Source organism: Lampetra fluviatilis, chromosome 22 (assembly GCF_964198595.1).
Source record: "Lampetra fluviatilis chromosome 22, kcLamFluv1.1, whole genome shotgun sequence".
Classification (NCBI taxonomy): domain Eukaryota; kingdom Metazoa; phylum Chordata; class Hyperoartia; order Petromyzontiformes; family Petromyzontidae; genus Lampetra; species Lampetra fluviatilis.
The window spans coordinates 12,138,255-12,156,175 of NC_136296.1; the positions used below are offsets into that span (position 1 = coordinate 12,138,255).

At 45.9% G+C, this 17,921-nt stretch overlaps 1 protein-coding gene across 1 annotated transcript; it reads left to right on the forward strand.

Annotated features, from left to right (window-relative positions):
- The first annotated feature begins 2,973 nt into the window (after positions 1 to 2,973).
- On the forward strand, positions 2,974 to 17,080 carry LOC144938559 (syntaxin-12-like). The gene is made up of 10 exons (XM_078866497.1): positions 2,974 to 3,089; positions 8,087 to 8,250; positions 9,117 to 9,186; positions 9,473 to 9,572; positions 10,045 to 10,182; positions 10,383 to 10,435; positions 11,007 to 11,106; positions 11,660 to 11,732; positions 13,160 to 13,242; positions 13,532 to 17,080. Exons 2-10 carry the CDS (start codon positions 8,112 to 8,114, stop codon positions 13,622 to 13,624), a joined length of 849 nt encoding a protein of 282 aa, XP_078722623.1. The 5' UTR covers positions 2,974 to 3,089; positions 8,087 to 8,111; the 3' UTR covers positions 13,625 to 17,080.
- The last annotated feature ends 841 nt before the right edge of the window (positions 17,081 to 17,921 follow it).

Below are 17,921 nucleotides of genomic sequence, written 5' to 3' on the forward strand. Positions count from 1 at the left end.
CATTAAAAGCCCCACACAGGTACAATAACTCACTGATATTTTTACTGGCATAGCTATCTCACCAATTGCAAATTAAAGCTACCAACTCTCTCTTAGGTTTTCTATTCTCAGGTGATATGTGCTGATGAGAAGCTGCATGGATAGAATCCATGCTCCTGTCTGGTTGGGAATAATTCCGATTCTTTTGCTTTCTAAGCACCAATTCACCGATCTATGCATGTCACATAAGACTGGGAAATCAGAGGCAGTTTCTGTTTTCTAGGTTCCCCAAACTGAAGCGACAAAGCACTAGTACTTTGGCCCCACGTCACATTGCGTGTCACACACAAACGTGCCCTCCCCACACAAACAAGTGTCACAAAAAATGGGCCATAGCTCCAGGCCCACACCCACTCCCTATGCTCACACGCACATACGCTTGCACATCCTGTCACGCTCATAGGCAAACACGCATTCGCCTTCTCCAAACTTAACCCTGAAACGTGTGCATGGAAACACAAAATGCGAATAAAAGTGAGCAAGCGCATTACAAGCACACATGCAATGAACGCACCATAATAATTTGGTCCATCGCATGTAAAATGTTTCATTAATATGTTTTAAAATACTTTTTGTAAGTATGTAGTTGCTAAACTTGTCCAAAAGCTATACAGATGTGTTCTTACTTGTAAGCTGTGGTAAGTTGTTGTTATTGATGATTGGTTTAGAAACGGTGTTATTTTCATCAAAATAAGTCTTTAGACAGGCTAATATGTATAGCCTGTGTGGGCTTACTCGTGATGAATCGCACCTATAATTGCGCAGGAATCAGTATTTTGCAGCCCAGAGGGGCCAAGTAGCAGTTCTGTACTGTACTGCATCTTGCCATTCCATACTACATGTTAGGGTGAAATTCCTACTTTAGGTGACTTGGCGATTGGACCCTAAGCCACAACCATAATGACACCTGGGGAAGATTGCAGCTATGAGATGTTCAGGGGCTCTCTATTCAATGCTGGCTCAGCAGGACACTGGTAAGCCAGCATAGCTGTTTAAAGTTAACTACAAATTAAAATCGTTACATTATTGCTTGTTGATCGATTGGATAGTGATAATAAAAACAAACTATTAAGTTGCATTGAATGTTATAGTTTATTTTTATAAGTTAATGGAAAGCTATGACAATCTGGGCGGCGGTTTACAGGAATAAACACTTAAATTCCGCCTACAGGGAGAATGAGTAGAGGGTGGTTGGTGTGTTTGTGACGTGTGGTTGGTCTTTTTGTCACTTGCAGAGATACGAAAGCCACTCAGAATAGCGCTTTCTAATAAAGTGTTGCCTTTACAAGACCCACTCGCGTTCCCTCTTTGTGAATGTGTCCAGTCATCTCAACTAGCCGCGAGGTGAGTGCATAACAGAATAACATCTATCGTTCCCGAATGCATTTTTGTTAGCCGGCATATTCTCTCATTACGATCACGGCAGGACAGAGGACTGACCAGCTACACATGATAATAAATGTATGAGGTACTGTACTGAGAAAACTATTAAAAATGAAAAGAGAAAAGTTATTATTCTAACCCATAACCATCTGATTCAACAAGAGCCATTTTAACATATTCGCTTTTCAAATTTTTAATGTTTTGTAAACACCAAAACAAACGGGAACAAAATGGCATAGGATGTGTTCGGGGCAATGGTTAGAATTCAATCAGACGGCTGGTACGTTACTGGTGTCTTGTCGACGAGTTAAGGTTATAATTAGAGCGACAATTTAGTTTGCGAGTTTGTGCTGCAAGCAGCAGAAACAAAAAGTGGCCCAAAACTAGCCAAATGGAAAACAAACACCATAGTACGACCCAAACTAGTTACCAAATACTTGCCCGACGAGGGTCATCTCGATAAGTGAACCGGAAAATCGATTCGCACCTGGCACACATCCATTCGGCCTCTCACTGGGCCCGCGGCTACTGGTCACGTGTCTACTCCAGGCTACCAGCGACTCGGAAATTGAGAGCTTACCTGAGAAATTAATTTCCACAAATAAGCCTAACCAACTCATCTTGGGCTGGATATTTTTTTATGTTTAACATTTATTAATCTGTGTATTATAGAAATGCCCAAGTTATGAACATCGACATACCAGTTCCATGAGTCTCATTGTCTCCAAGTATCCTGTTATTTTGCAGAATTTGTAATGGCATATAAATGACCCCTTTGGCTGCCATTCATTATTACATTTCCTTTGAGCTTTGGTTGCCATTGCTAATTCGCAATAATTACAAGAACTATTCATAACTGTACATTCCTGCAATACAACTCAAACGTGTTATTTTGAATGATAAATAGTATAACAAAACATAATTATCACACGTGTGAGGTGCGTTAGCAAATAAATATGCAACACGAAACAGCATTACTATATTACGACAGTCGTGCACATGAGATGCGCGAGGATGTCACCGCGAGAAACGCACACACAGCTCTGCAACTCTCAACTGTTGCAAAACATGCCACGAGGCCAGACCGAATATTTCACATCGGTGCCACATGAGGTGGCATGACATTATTGATTCCAATATCTTTTGGGCCAAAAAAAATCAGTGAATTACGCGGTAACAATTATAAATTAGCCGGGCTATCTAATAATTGACTCTTATTAGCGTTGTAAATAAATCTGTACTTTTTTTGTCTGTACAAAAAAAATCTGTACTTGCTAAGGATTTTTGTTATTTAGAGGTGGCACCAATGACCTCCTCTGGCACATGGGCTGCACGTGGTTCCAATCAGAGCCGCACGACTTCCGTAAATACGACTTTAATTCCGCCCACCAATGCCGACGTCACCGCACCCGCAGCCAATGGAGCCCAACCAGGAACAACAACAGCCCGAACTCGTGTCCAATGGGAAATGAGTGACGTAGGGGGAGGCGTGGCCCAAGCTGAGAGGGCGTGGCCCAAACGGGGGGGCGTAACGTTGCGAGGGGCGGGGCTTGGCTGGGACGTGACGTCACCGCCGTCAGCTGACAGCGCTTCTTGTTCAGAGCCATTGGAAACGTTGAGATAATTAAACTATTACAGAATTAAACAAATCTTCCTTCCGATTAAAGGTACGTTTGCTTTCATCGGCCCGCGCTCGTCAAGTCGCGCTCGCCTTGAGAGTTTATTGAGCTGTAGGGTTCATGTTGTTCGCTCTCGTTGGCAGAGCTCGTCAGGGCCTAACCGAGTCACCGCCGCTCGGATAGTCTTCCCTGAGTAGGGCGCGCTGAGCCCGGCGGGGCGAGCAAGTCGAGCCGGGGTGGGGGGGGGGGTGACCGGGGAGGCCCGAGGAATATGATCTCAGCGAATTGAACAGCGAAATTTGAAATGACTGACGGTATACATGTCAGAGTTTCCGTGTCTCTCCCTGTGTATTTATGTATGTCAATGTCCTGTCTTTATTTCTGTCTGTGTCACAGTGTCGATGTATCTGTGTCTTGGGATCTATTCTATGGGTACGTGTCTCTTTGTGTCTGTGTTCCCTCTTAGTAGTTTCAAATACAGAATTTGTATTATTACCACAACACACACCTATACATCCTTTCAGTCACGGTGTTTTCACAATTTTTTGACGCGTATTGCTTTAAAGCTGTATTGAGGTGTGTGGCAAGAGGATGTGCTCTCGTTACATCTGTGGCTTTGTTTACATGGAACAGCAGCGTGAAATTTTACATTAACCTTGCCGTGACTTGAGGACTGTAATGTGTGCAGATAGTAAATACGTTCTGTTTGTTGTGGAAGCTACGATCTTGTAAGCCGACCTTATTGGCAATAGTTGATGTGGTAAATTCATATTAGAATTTGAACAGTGACACTCATATGCAATTGTCTGCTCTTTGTGAATTTTAATATCACAGCGTCTTGGAGATATATTTTGCAGCACAGAGTTTGCTTTGGAAATACCTGAAACCATTACCTCTGCAGGATCGTTAATTGTCGAACATGTTAACTCCTATGATATTTCAGCAGCCTTGTTTATTGTATCTATCACTGTTTAAAATTGTTCACACATGGTTTTATATATACAGTATATATGTACATTTCTGAAGGACTTCTGATTTGCACAAACATGAGCATTGCTTTAAAAGCCATTCCTCCTGCACTCGCTGAAATCACTTACCCCAAGATTTCCCCATTGGCCTGTAAGAAGAATTGACCGTCCCCTGAAAGACAGTTTTGCACGTCTTTGCCGCTGGTGATCGATGGCACGTCACGCGGGAGGCACGTGAAACCACGTTTTTTATTGAGTTCTAAATAGCCGAACTTAATATAGATGAACACGTCGGCGTCATCACATCTATCCGTCTATTTAAGGAATGAAACAGGAGGATTTCTCCACAAATCTGGCTGCCCGCCTGATGATGCTAGTTGTAATTACTGGCGAGACGTCGTACTCGGTTTGTAAATGTTGTGGATTTGCTCTCCAACGCACCAGTGTGCTGAACTAGTGACGATTTGGCATGTGCTGTTTGCGTGACAAAACCCTACTAATTGGCTGTGTCGGGTGGTGGCGGGTTTAACAACAACATTTATATTTACGTGATATAACCCAAAAAAACCTATATTATGGCCGAACTTAAATTGTTCCTCGGAAATACATCTTAAAACCAGTCGTTACGTGTGGCTTATGTAACGCTATCCAACATGCATTTGACTACAGAAGTCTTTATTTGTACAGAAGGCGACGGTTAATTATATATCAGAGCAAAATGTGTTTATGCATTTGAAAATGCTGTCGTAATTTAATTGAGTGTTTTCTCCCAAGTTTTAGGCAACCATTTAATCAATTTAGCCGGTTTTCTCCACGGCAATTCCCTAATATAAACACAACTTTACGCTATGTCGGATCTCATTGGACCATCTTTACGACATTTATAGTGCCCCCCTCCCATTACAGATATTTAGACGGAGACACAGATGGTGGACAGCGCTAATTTATGATCACTTTCAACCTTAGTTGTAATGTGTTAAACAAAAACAGCTGGTAGTATGCTTTCTGTCCGTCTTTCAACAGATTCGAATTGAACGAGTAAAAGATTACTCAATTTTCTATGCTGAAATTGGCTGAAGCAAGCCCAGCGACACACTCCCGCGTTGAGCAATCGCGTGAATAACGCACGTGATCTCATCCGAGTCTGTGGAGAGTACTTTTCTCGCGCAGAGCAGGTAATGCTTTTTAATTGCCCCTAATGGCCGGAGTGGTTGCTACGAATCGACAGGGTGGGTGAATGTCACCATATTTTCACTTGTTTACGTGTACATGTGTAACCCTTCTTGTCAAATTACTGCTGTATGAAGGCCTTATACCATGCTGTCCGAGTCATGGGTTTGATTTGACCAGACTTCAACACGATGGTAGGGAGCTTAGATATGGGGAGTTAACTGAAATTTCCTTTGCTCTCCAAGACCGAGCCATTACACCCATGCACTCTTGTTGTTACTGAGCAGCCTTTAACACCTGCCATGCATGGTTCTTGCCCATCCCAGCACTCTCTGCTTAGCTCCTGAGATCTGGCAAGATCGAGTGCATTCTGGGTTATTTTGGTCACCGGCTGACTTGATGCTTGTAACATAAATGAAGACCCTGATGTTCACATTGCTGCCTTTTTCTTTAAAATGCTTATGTATGCCCTTGGAGAAGCTGGAACGGAAATGATTACTGCTATACTGCCCTGTGTAAATGTTCAACTCTGCGCAGATGCAGCTAATGTCTTGCTACTCACCAGGGACTCAGTCTGAAAATCAAGTCACATGCTCCTTGGCACGAATCATGTGCCCCGGACGCGATAATTACAGCTGTTGGTTGTTTTTTGGCGCATTTGCTCACCAAATGAGGAGCGCATGCCTTCGAGCTGCACAGTGGCCCAGCCTATATAGAGACACTTGTGACCTTTAGCATGAATCTGGATGATTCCTGAACCGTTATATAAACACACTTAATGTCTTATATTGTGACTGTCGGTCACTGATTCTTGGCACTTACTGAATCATAATAAACAAAAATCTGTTGCAACAAAACACATTTAATTGCTTATTAACAGTGGTGTTTTTTATTTGTATTTGTCAATGACTGATAACTTAATGACTAGCACATTTGAGAAGCATATCTGTAAGGTGGGGGTGGTGCGCTGGCTCGGTGACGTGAGCACTGGGCTACGACCCCGTGGCCTCTGCCATGGCTGACATAAGTGACAAGTGATACGGGTCTCCTACAATCACTGTACAACATGGGGTGAAGTATGGTCAAAAAACCCCCATGACCCACGTGGCATGGGGAGGCCATCATCCAGCAGTGGATTTACAAAGGCCTACAAATGCGATTGATTGATTGGATCTCAAAGTAAAAGCATTAGGAGTAGAATGATGCATTGATTTATCAATTAACAGTCTTAAGTTTAACACGGAGGCTTTCGCGACCAATATCATCCATAATAGAAGTTATTTGGTTCCTTATATAGATATAAGGAACGAAACAGGTGGACTTCTCCACAAATCTGGCTGTCGCCTGATGAAGCTAGTTGCAGTTACTGGCAAAACGTCGTACTCAGATTGTAAATGTTGTGGCTTGGCTCTCCAACACACCGGTGTGCGGCACTTGTGACGAATTGGCCACGTTCTGTTACGTGACAACCCTTACTAGTTGGCTGTGTAGGGTGGTGGCGGGTTTTAACGACACATTTACGCGATCTAACCCAAAAAACCTCTTATGGATAACAGTCTTAAGCTCATGATACATCCATTGAATCGTTTATATAAGAATCACTGGTTTTCAGTTCGTATATGTCAGAATATTTATTTATACTGGAGGAATCCTCCAATGAGCTATAAAGATATTTTTCACAGATGTACCGACGGGGCGGGTCAGAACGTTACAACAACAAACAATTCGAGAACACGATAGGAGTACAAAGTATAGGAACGTTAAACAAATCACTTAAAAAGTATACAAATAAAACTAAACTTTGTTTTTATCTTACCAGGTAAAGCCCAATAAGCTATTAGCCTCTTTTTCAGGAGCGACCTGGCCACAAATGATAGCTCAACGAAGTGGCCTATAGTATGAAATATGTTACATGTATATAAATAGTTCACGTCACCCCTGCAACCAAGAGGTCCACTACGTTCACAACATATCACATTGCAAAACTATCATATCCCAGGGAATTACAGTAATACTTTTTCAAAGGAAGAGGAGCAAATTCCCGATGTCACAGTTGAAGAAGTAACCAGTGGCCTTTGCAAAATGAAAACAAGGAACGCTTTCGAATACGATGAAATAACTGCAGACATCATTAACGAAACAGTACCTGATGTTGTAACACAACGAGGAGATATATTTTTACACATAAACGAAACGCCTCAACCGTGGTTTAAGCCACAATCATCGTCTTGAGAGGGTTAGGGAAAACCGATTTTGAAGAACGACAGACACATTAGCCTCCAATCCACTCGTATAAATTGTTAGATCACAAGGAGAATAATGATGGACAATGTAGAGGCCAGCTAACTACGTGAACAAGCTGGATAAAAAAAAAGGTTATTCCTCCGTTGACTATGTATATACTATAAGTCATATTCTAGACAGCTTAATTTTGTGCTTTATAAACATAATATTTACTCGAAAGAAAGATAAGTGGTCTGGGGCATTTCACATCGCTGGAAGGGAAGAGGGAACGTGCAGAGATGGAGCTGTGAAATCGGTTTGCGTGCAGGTGCTAAGTCAGGCATTATCCTTTGTTTTACCAGGAGATTACATAAACCCATAGGGCACCTGAGAAACATTGCATCTTTTGCAAGGGTTGAACTTCATTGCTACATGGCAGGGCCGTGAGAGATTGACAGTTGCAGGAACCTTAATCCAGCAGTGGATTGAGCGTGGCTGACAATGATAATGTCGATGAAACGTTCTGCATTATTCTGAACGTTTGCTTTCCTATTTGCGCGACCTGGTTGTGTGAATCTATTTTAAAATTTTCTGTCCTCAAATGGCCGCCCGCCTTTTACTCTTTGCCTAGGAGAGGGACGCAGCATTCCAGAGTGCCGCCGTGTGTTTTCTTTTCCCCGGCAGACCGAGCGGAGACACAGGAGCAGCGATGTCATACGGGCGACCCTCCGGCTCCGATGGGAGCTACGGCGCGTACCGCCAGGTGCCACGGGAGAGCGGATCCGCAGCAGAGTTCGGTCGGCTCGCGCACACCGTCGGCACCAACATCCAGAAGATCTCGCAGAATAGTGAGTATCCCGTACAACAACAATAACAAACGCCATTCGCCACTAAGTGGCGGTGACGTCACCATGGGGCTTGTGTCAGGCTACGTGCACTTTAGGTTCACGTGAAGTGTCGAATGCCCGTACACACACACACGTATGCACTGTCTGGCGTTTTACTTGCGTTTTAACAACTAGGCATGTGAAAGTAGCTGGCTGGCCAGGAAGTTCAGTGATCCGAGCATGAAAACATCACCTTTGTGATAGCCTTTGCGATAGGAATAGTGCGAATACCAAATCTATGTACTTTCTCACTGAGCCAGCATCAATGAGATCCTGGGTTGATGCCCGTGTCGGCTCCAAAAGAGACAAATGCTATCAATGCGATAGACGCTAGAGATGAGTTGGTACCAATGAGACAAGAAAAATCTATTATTAAATCGGATTGTGACCGAGAATCACGACAATTTTCCGAATCGTGGAAGCAGTAAAGAATTGTACCATGCCTATTTAAAGCATTCGTTTGTTGCCGACAGAGTGAGACCATACTTCACCTCGCTGATCGGTAGGGGGCGGGTTTTGAAGGCAGGGTGCATAGACATAGGGGCATAGACGTACAGGACATTTGGCTTTTGCTGAACTGCCCTCTGCTGCCCACCACGTAGCCCCGCAGGCAATAGCAACGTATTAATGCACGATTATCACCCATCCAACCAGCATACCGTCTAAAGCCCGCTGAGCTTCTAAAATGTGCCAATATCGGGCACATGCCTGGCGATTGGCTTATCATTCCTTGATTGTCACGCAAATTTTTTTGCTCGAGAAGTCTTTACTGCCTTTGGTTTTGCGTGCACAGTGTGTTCCCCATAACGCTCTGACTTGTCCCGCAGCGTCACAGATCCAGAGGATGGTGGCACAGCTGGGTACGGTGGAGGACACGACCGAGATGCTGGAGCGCCTGTAAGTCGATTGCACCTCACGCGAATGCTGCCTCTCGCTTTATTCCCCCCCCGCCCCAACAATTACATTCCAACTGTGGTTCTTCTGTACTTCCACATCTGTGCCCCCTGCCCTCACCGACCCCGCACTGACCAGCGTGGTCAAGTACGGTCATGTATCCCCCCACGACAAAAGAGAGACCCTCCCTACAGTGGTTGTACAAAAGACTGTACACAAGTGTGATTTGTGTTTCGCGTGTTAATCCTGTACGCCTCGAGAACTCTCCCGTGTTGCCGTGCTCCCGCAGGCAGAATCTGCAGCACTACACAAACCAGCTGGCCAAGGAGACCAACCAGCAGCTGAAGGAGCTGGGTTCCTTGCCACCCATGTCCAGCCAGGCTGAGCAGGTGATCTTCTCATGCACTGCTCAACTTTGGATCTCCCTCCCATAGTCTCTTCTACAAAGCTGTTCCAAACTCACTCAATTCTATTACGCCATCAGTCGTGCTGTTTGTTGCTGACCACTTGTTTTTTGTGGTCGTTGTGGCCTTTTGTGTTGGTCACAGCAACTGTGATTTAATAAACCAAAGACGAGCTTGTTTTTGGCTAATCATCAAACAAAGACGGTCACCGCATCGCACGCTTTCAACTGTGCTGCAGCCGTTTGAAATGCTGTTCCTTCCGATATTCGGAAGCCACTGAGAGCTATGCACTTTTAAATCTAAATTGAAAATGTAATTTGTTTAGAACTGCTTTTTGTGTTTAGTTGTTCTTCCCTCGCGCGTTTGATTAGCACGGTTGGCGACGTACGGTGCGGAAGATGTTCAACATACGTACGTACATTTGATAACGCTGTTCTGAAAACTCTCGCGTGTGCAGCGGCAGCGGAAGATGCAGCGCGAGCGGCTGATGAACGAGTTCTCAGCTGCCCTCAACAACTTCCAGGCCACGCAGCGGCGCGCCGCCGACAAGGAGCGGGAGAACGTGGCGCGGGCCCGGGCACAGTCGCGCGTCACAGTGAGGCCGTCCGCTCGCAAACCGTGGTTTCTGCCGTCACACTGAAATGCGTCTACCGATGATTGGCCGATTTGGTCTGGGATGGTAACAGTGTGGGGGGCCTAGAGCAGTGGGTAGACAATGGCTGGCGATGATGAGGATAGGATGGTGATGATGAAAATTATTAACGTGACCGCATTGTGTGCGTGATATTTCTGCAGGAGAATTTCTTTGACGAGGGGCCGAGGGAAGGCACGTTGGTGAATCTTGACGGGTACGTGACGTCGTCGTTTGAGACACGAGCAGCGCGTCCCCTTGAGTTGTGCAGGATTTAGTTATTTAACGACGAACCTTCATGGTGGTTACAGAAAAGCAGGGACACAGTGAACCTGACATCCCAAGTTCAATTTCCGGCCATGGTTAACATAAAGCCTTCATGAGAATAGGTTTTTCCCCTTTTATCTGGCAACAAAACAGGTGTTAAGTTGTTAATACACCAAACTAAAAGTTTTTACAAGGAATCATGTCTGCATTAACCACAATACTTGTGGTCAAAATGCAAAGAAAAAGCATACTCTGATAATATATGCATTGTCTTTGAAACAGCATTGTCTTTGAAACAGTTTCAAAGACAATGCATATATTATCAGAGCATGATGTTAATTCTAAATGTGGAATGTGAAGAGAAAATACTGGAGGACCTGGAGAAAAATCCACTCGACCACAGGGAGAACATGCAAAGTCAAAATATACAGCAGGCGTCAGGGTCAGGATCGAACACACGACCTCCTGCGTACTAGGTGAGGTAGTTAACATCTCGCCACTGCGGCACCTGCTGGCTGCAGGGAGGAGGATGAGAGGCAGCTGCAGTCGGAGGAGCCCGCCATCACGGAGGAGGACCTGGAGGACATCAAGGAGAGGGAGACGGCGATTCGCCAGCTCGAGGTGCTCTGATGGCGCCCAGCGCACAACGCCCGGGGTCGTGGGAGGGAGAATCTCGTCGTCTGCTAATTAGCGTAGCATTGGGCTGTGACGGGGCCCAGTGGTAGCACGTTCACCACATGTTGTAGAAGTACTCGTTTACAATATACATGGATACTGATTTGGTCAGAGGTAGATCTCGGAAGCTAAGCAGCATGAATCCTGGACAATGCTTGCATGGGCAATCATCTTGCATGATGGACTAGTTCCTCCAGACTCTGGGGCTATGTGGTGGGCAGCAGAGGGCAGTAGAGCAAAATTCACAATGCTGTTGTACTATACTGCTATGCCCTCAAGTCTAAACTCCCCGCCTCCACCAACCTGCACTGACTGACGTGGTGAAGTATGGTAAAATATCGCAGAGTGTGGGGAAGAAATATCCAGTAGTGGATTGGAAAAGAGTCCTGTAGATGTGCACATGAGTGCACATAGTTACGGCTTTAACAGTGGCCCTAGCGTTTGCTCTGTTTATTTCTCAAACCACCTTCGTTTGTCCGATGATTGATGATGACAATAGGCCGACATCATGGACGTCAACCAGATCTTCAAGGACCTGGGCACCATGATCCACGAGCAGGGAGATATGGTCGGTGAGTGCAGCGGCGGTGGCATATGCACGCCCTGGAGTGCGAGCTGATGGGCCAGTTCTAATTTAAAGTTCTACGTTTATTGGTTTAACCAGGTGAGAACTGGAGAGACCAGGATGAGTCACATGTGCAAGAGTGACTTTGGGTCACCAAAATGACAAAATAAATCGCGTGAAAGCTAGTGCAACGGTAATGCGAATAGAAATCGGAGCAGAAATAACCACGTTACGGAAGAAAATCTTAAACTGCATCGAAAGGTTAAGTTATAGAAACATCAAAGTAGATTTAGGTTGATCATTATTGCACATCGGGTTAGCACGATTGGCTGCGCATAGTGCGAAAGAAGTTCAGCATACATACAAACAAGAATTTGAGTCAAATACGATTGCAATTGACGTTCTCATAAATAATCGACAGCTCGGCATTAAATTGTGATGTAGATGGGAGAGGAGCCAAGGGCATTGTTGAGGCGATGGAATTCCAGGTGTTTGGGGCATCACATGAGAATGAGTGAGAAGCACGTGAGTTGTTTTTTTTGCCCCGAGTCCATTGCTCTTTGGTGTTGGTGGGGCATCTGTGAGTTAGTGGGGCTTGTGTGAAGCCACCTGGTTTCCAGGAGGCTCAACCTGGACACATGCCGAGTTGGCAGCCCCTCCCTCCCCCCATCGGCCTCACCCACTTTTACATAGCCACGCCCGCTTATTCACCACCGCTTAATGACAAATGGCAGCTGTTGTTGTTGTGTGAGTATTTGTGGTTTAATATGTACGTGAGTGTGAAATTGTCTGTTCATGAATAGCTCGGGCTCAGTGTTGAGTATGTATGGACTGTCCTGTTCACTGAGCTGTCGCATGAATGTGAAATGTGAACGAATATGATGAGTTTTCATAGCGGTTTAGCGACGTTTACGGAAGGGCGTGTAGGTAAGCATGAATTGTTACGCGAGTGGTTTCAAGTGTGTGGCTCATGAGTGTACGTGGCCCTTCTGAGTGAGTCAAGGTTTGCTCTCTATATTTTCGCCTTATTGGCCTTATTTGGGCTTCAAAGGCAACTCGGCCTTAATTTAACACCCGGTATGGTGCATTAACCTACAGTACTCAACACAGAAAGGCATGCGGGCATGCTTATGACCACATCCCCTTCTCATTTGCATCGAGCAAATCGATGAATGCAGCCCTAGTTGTATGCGAAGAGTATTCCACAAACGTTCTGAATTACAGGCTCCATTGCACAAAGCTGCCACAGAATCGAAATCAGAATATTTACACTGGAGGAATCTGATGATTACAGTAGGGTCAGGTCAGGACATTACAATGACGAACAATGCAAAAAACACGATGGCAGTGCAAAGTATAGGAAAGTTAAACAAATCACAAACAATACAAATAAAACTATAGACTGACAGCTGCCCCCCCCCGTCTACCCCATAGACAGCATCGAGGCGAACGTGGAGAGTGCGGAGGTGCATGTGGACCACGCGGAGCAGCAGCTGCGTCGTGCCGCCGAGTACCAGGTGAGGACACGCTGCACGGCCATCGTCAGGGCCGCATCGCTTGTTGCATCGGCTCGCGGTTCCAATCCAGAGGCCATCCTGAGCCAGGAAGGACTTTTTGCCAATATGAACTCGTATTTTATGTTTTGCCCTGACAGCTGCCCGTCGATTTCCGGTACCGCTAATGTAATTCTTCCGAGGGCAAATGCGTGTTTTGCTAACGTTTGCGTGATCCATGCCCGTTGGTGATTTTTTTCCTAACTTATTTTGGGTCGCATCTTCCCCCGGTTGCCCGATTGCCACGACGCAGAGAGCCTCCCGCAAGAAGATGTGCATCCTGTTGGTGATCCTGGTCGTCATCGCCACCATCATCGCCATCATCATCTGGCAGTCGACCAAGTGAAGCGCCGGCATTCGCGCGCCAACGCCACTCGCGCCGAGGCGGAGAGTGGGACCCAGATCCCCCTTCCAGTACCCGTGCTCAATTATTCGTGGGTCGTACGCAGGCGTTGGCTGCACAGAGCCGAATTATTTAAGAACTGATTTGAGCAAACTGGTTCACTGTACATACATGACTTGGTTAACGACGAGGTGGGGTTTTTTTTCGGTCTTGTTTTCGACTTGTATCGCTAGTTCTTGTTCGGCATAACGTCCAACGTTTCACTCCACATGCTGGGAGCGTCTTCGGGAAGTGAATTCAGTTTCGGTCATGCCGGACAGCCCCACCGACGTGTTTTCATTTTCGTGAGTCGCTCTACTCGCTGGTAGCTTCTGACTTCAGTTCCTGAACAAGCTCCTGGCACGTGGGGTGGAACGTCTGACCTCGTACCGAACAACGCGCGCTAAAACCTGACAACACGTCGAAAATCCACGCGACCCGGTTTGCTGACACGGGCATACTCTCGGTACGTGCGTGCGTCAGCGCGCGCGTACCCAGCAATGGTTACAAGCGACGATGCTTAGAAACTGAGATTTGCAATTCACTTCGGTGAGGCAGTGCTTATGTGCTCCGTAAGGGAGTGCGTGGATGCGATTGTGTCGACTTTACACCGCTCACTGTTCACTTCTCGCACCTTCGACTGAGCACGGTTGGCTACGTATGGTGTGAAAGAAGTTCAACATGCGTACTTACGTACGTTCTCGCTTAGCTTTGATGTCTGCTGAATGACATTCAAATCCGTTCAGGTTCCCTGCTAACTTCGCCGAGTAAGCAACCTTTATGTTTGCAAGCGAGTCTCCTCCCGCTTGTGAACGTCGCCATCAGTCCTGGAACACGGCAGAATGTTCAGTTCTGTACCATGGTGTTTTACGGTATGGGATGTTCCATGAGAAAGCCAAACAAAGCGGTAAGTCGAATAAGGTTTGTGTGTGCCCGAAAGTCTCTTAAAAGTCCTTTTTTCTCATGAACACATGTTTTTGAAATCGCGCAGGACCGCGTAGGACAGCCCGGGACGCACGGCGCAGCTGTGTGGCTGCTGGGGTTGTCGCGACCTGGCGATGCCACGATAGACCGGTCGGTACAAGGCCCACGGTAGTCGCATCGTCGCCCCTTTCTGCAAAATATCCATGTACTGTCACTGGTTGTCACCTGCAAATATTTATGAAGTGAAATAACAAAAGTACAGTTGTTAATGCTCTAAATAAATAGCTATTACTAAATGTATAGCAACACGTTTTTTCGGAGTAACTGACAGCATGTCGGTTTTACGATGTTACGTTCGCACTCCAGGTATTTATTTGCCGTGTTACCGACAGCGTGTGCATTATAAGGGTTGCAGATTCTAACGATGCAATGACAAGAGAAGGGCTATGGTAGGATTACGGTTGAGTGGACTGCAGTTGAACGTTCAAAGTAAATACCTATTGGTACTGGTGGCACAGTAAAGCACAACACACAAAACAATACAATTGTGAAATGCAGTTACAAAGCTGTGGAAAACTGGTATCGCGATAATCATCGTATCATGAAAATAATAAATATCTTATCGTGAAAAAAGACAACGCGGCAACCCTCGTAGCTACGAGATAGCCGTTTTTTTATTTTTCAGTTGCTTCTTTGAGCGGTTCCTAAACACTCCGTGGTCCCGTTCCCCTGAACGTGTCCTTGAGTCGGTTTGCCTGTGCACCTGTTTGTGTGCTTGTGTCCTGCAAGAGACGGAGTGGAGGGAACTCGGTAGACCGGACTTCGATTCTCGGCCGCGGCTGGTATCGGTGACGAGTGATATTCGAACCGGAACCGATGTATAAACATCAGCACTGGGGAAGACAAAGACGGCCAGGCGTGGCGCTTGCCCACCCCCCACCCCGTTGTACATTGCGGCGGCCTTGATAATTGCTCGCTAACAGCAATTGCTGCAGCAGTCTGTGCATTTATAGGGAGACCTTTGTCTTTGTATTGCAAGAGTGACCTCGGCACAGGAGGCATTACACTAATTGCAACATCAAGGCCATGTATGATGTTTTGTTACTTTTGGTTTGTCAGTGGTTTCTTTGTTATGTTTTTGTATGGTTGAAACAAATCAAAACCTTGTCCCTGCTCAAGTAACATTGGGTGGTGCTCATCTCAATTGGCGCCTCTGAGCCAGAAGTAGAAATTCCATATTTCTATGGCAGGGGCCTTTTAATCCAAAGGACATGCAGTACTGCTCGAAGGCTTCCTCTTTGCAGGACTTGATGATGCCTGGCCCATATTCACATTGTCCAGTCAGCCTGAACGGTCATGAGATGGAGGTAGCCAAAGATGTGGAGCTAGCGTTGTCACCTCTCCTGGTTTTTCCATGTTCATCCTCTCTTGTTTGTGTAGCTGTCCTGGGAAATCTGAAAGTCTTCCTGGGAATTAATTGTGCTGGTTTTTTGTCACCACTCTCTCAAGACAACGCATTGACATGTATGTAGTTCTCTGTTCTGGTATTGTGAGATGTTCTCCCCATAAATGTGTCCCAGTTTTATTGTAGCTAAGAGGTTGCGACCCTACTTGGTCCTGAACTATGACCTGAGATTACCATAATGCACGTCAGCAGCTCTGTACTGTGTTTGCGCATTAACTTAGCCAGCTTACCTCATAGCGTGTGACAGGTGAACGCGATTGCAGGTGAGAGCTGGATTCCGCATTGGTGATGTGTGTGTGTGGTCCGTTATTTGGGAAGCTCTTATTACAGAAGGAAATTACGGTTTTCAACTAGCAGTGGAGATGGAGTTGTGAATGTCTAAACTATCTCTTTTTCCACTGCATAACCATGCCATGCTGGAGCCATGCTGAGCCTGTCCCGTCATAGTTTCGGAAACACCAGGTTGTTTTTCCTCTGCAGAATCTGAGTCGTGCCACTCCTGTCACACATGATGCATTAGTATTTTTTTTTACCGCGAAAAAAATGTACATGTCACGTATGCTGAACTTCTTCCGCACCCTGTACGTAGCCAACCACACTCATAAAATATTAATAACCCGTCCATTGAACCCTGCTTGGCTCCGGGCCAGATTTAAAAAAATGTAGAGACCAGAGTTTCACTGTTTGGTTCTGGCTTGGCTCAGAAAATATCCAGTGGAAAACTAGCCGTGCCGTGATGGCCCTGTGCTGGCTTGGCTCGGATGTGCCAGTGGAAAAAGGGCTCGTAAGGGCACATTCGTGTGTAATGTGTTTTGATTTTTTTTGCTGACACTATAATGCCGTAGCACTACGCAAACGCTGTAAGACATTTAACTGCACATTTAAGTTGTGTACGCTTGTGTTAGTGTAACGTTACAGTTAGATTTTAACACTGCGTTACCCCGTTAAGTTATTATGCATTAATGCTTGAGTGTACGAAGGACATGTTCATCAACACTAACCTTTAAACATAAAATGTGAATGCTGTAGAAGTGGGGGTTGGTGCCTTGTGGTTTTTGCTTGTGCGTTTGAGCAGAGTGCCCTGATAAGGTCCCACACAGGTTCCACGAGTACTTGACAGACGGGATCAGACCTGTAGGCACCTACCAATCCACACACCCAGCAACGTGTTGAATATTCACGTCTCATGGATGTGATTCAGTTAAGTAAGGTGTTTTTATTTTGCCGTTGCCTCCCGTTCCTCATATTTTGTCACATTCGTACCGCTTTTTCACTCCCGTGACCTTTCAAGTTAAAATTAGTGTCACATTTGCATATACTGTACGTCAATTGCTTTCACCGTTATTCTCGCACAGACCATAAAATGCATGGCTTATGAGAGGAATATATTTTCATCAATTAGTTTATCCTTTTCTTGTTTCCGGTGAAGACCTAGAGTATACAAATGCGTTGCACGAGTGCAGCCCTTCTGGCAATGCACTGCGGCATGGGAGCCTTCCGATGCCATGCAGGCCATGGCTATCGACTGACCATACTTCACCAAGGTGGTCGGTCCGCATAGACGTGGGCGCGCAAAATCGCAGTGACGATCGATTTTGTCGCAATGCTCTCTCTGCTGCCCACTGCGTATCCTGGCAGCGTTATGCCAGCCAACCGGTGTTCCTGGTGGTCACCCGTCCATCCACACGCTGGCCAGGCTCCGCTTAGCTTGCGACATCTGATGACGTCGGGGGCAATCCGGGCGATTTGATCGTTGGCGTGAATTCGTACATTTCGGTGTCCACCATAAACTACAGCCATAAACCAAAAAGCATTTTTGTGTAGACCTGTTCGAGAAAGAAGACTAAGTCTTCACTGGTTAGTGACGTCTTG

Coding starts and splice junctions, on each gene's coding strand:
- LOC144938559 (XM_078866497.1), top strand. CDS start 8,112: ATGTCATACGGGCGACCCTCCGGCTCCGATGGGAGCTACGGCGCGTAC. Junction 9,573..10,044: donor TGTCCAGCCAGGCTGAGCAG/GTGATCTTCTCA, acceptor TCGCGTGTGCAG/CGGCAGCGGAAGATGCAGCG. Junction 11,733..13,159: donor CGAGCAGGGAGATATGGTCG/GTGAGTGCAGCG, acceptor TCTACCCCATAG/ACAGCATCGAGGCGAACGTG.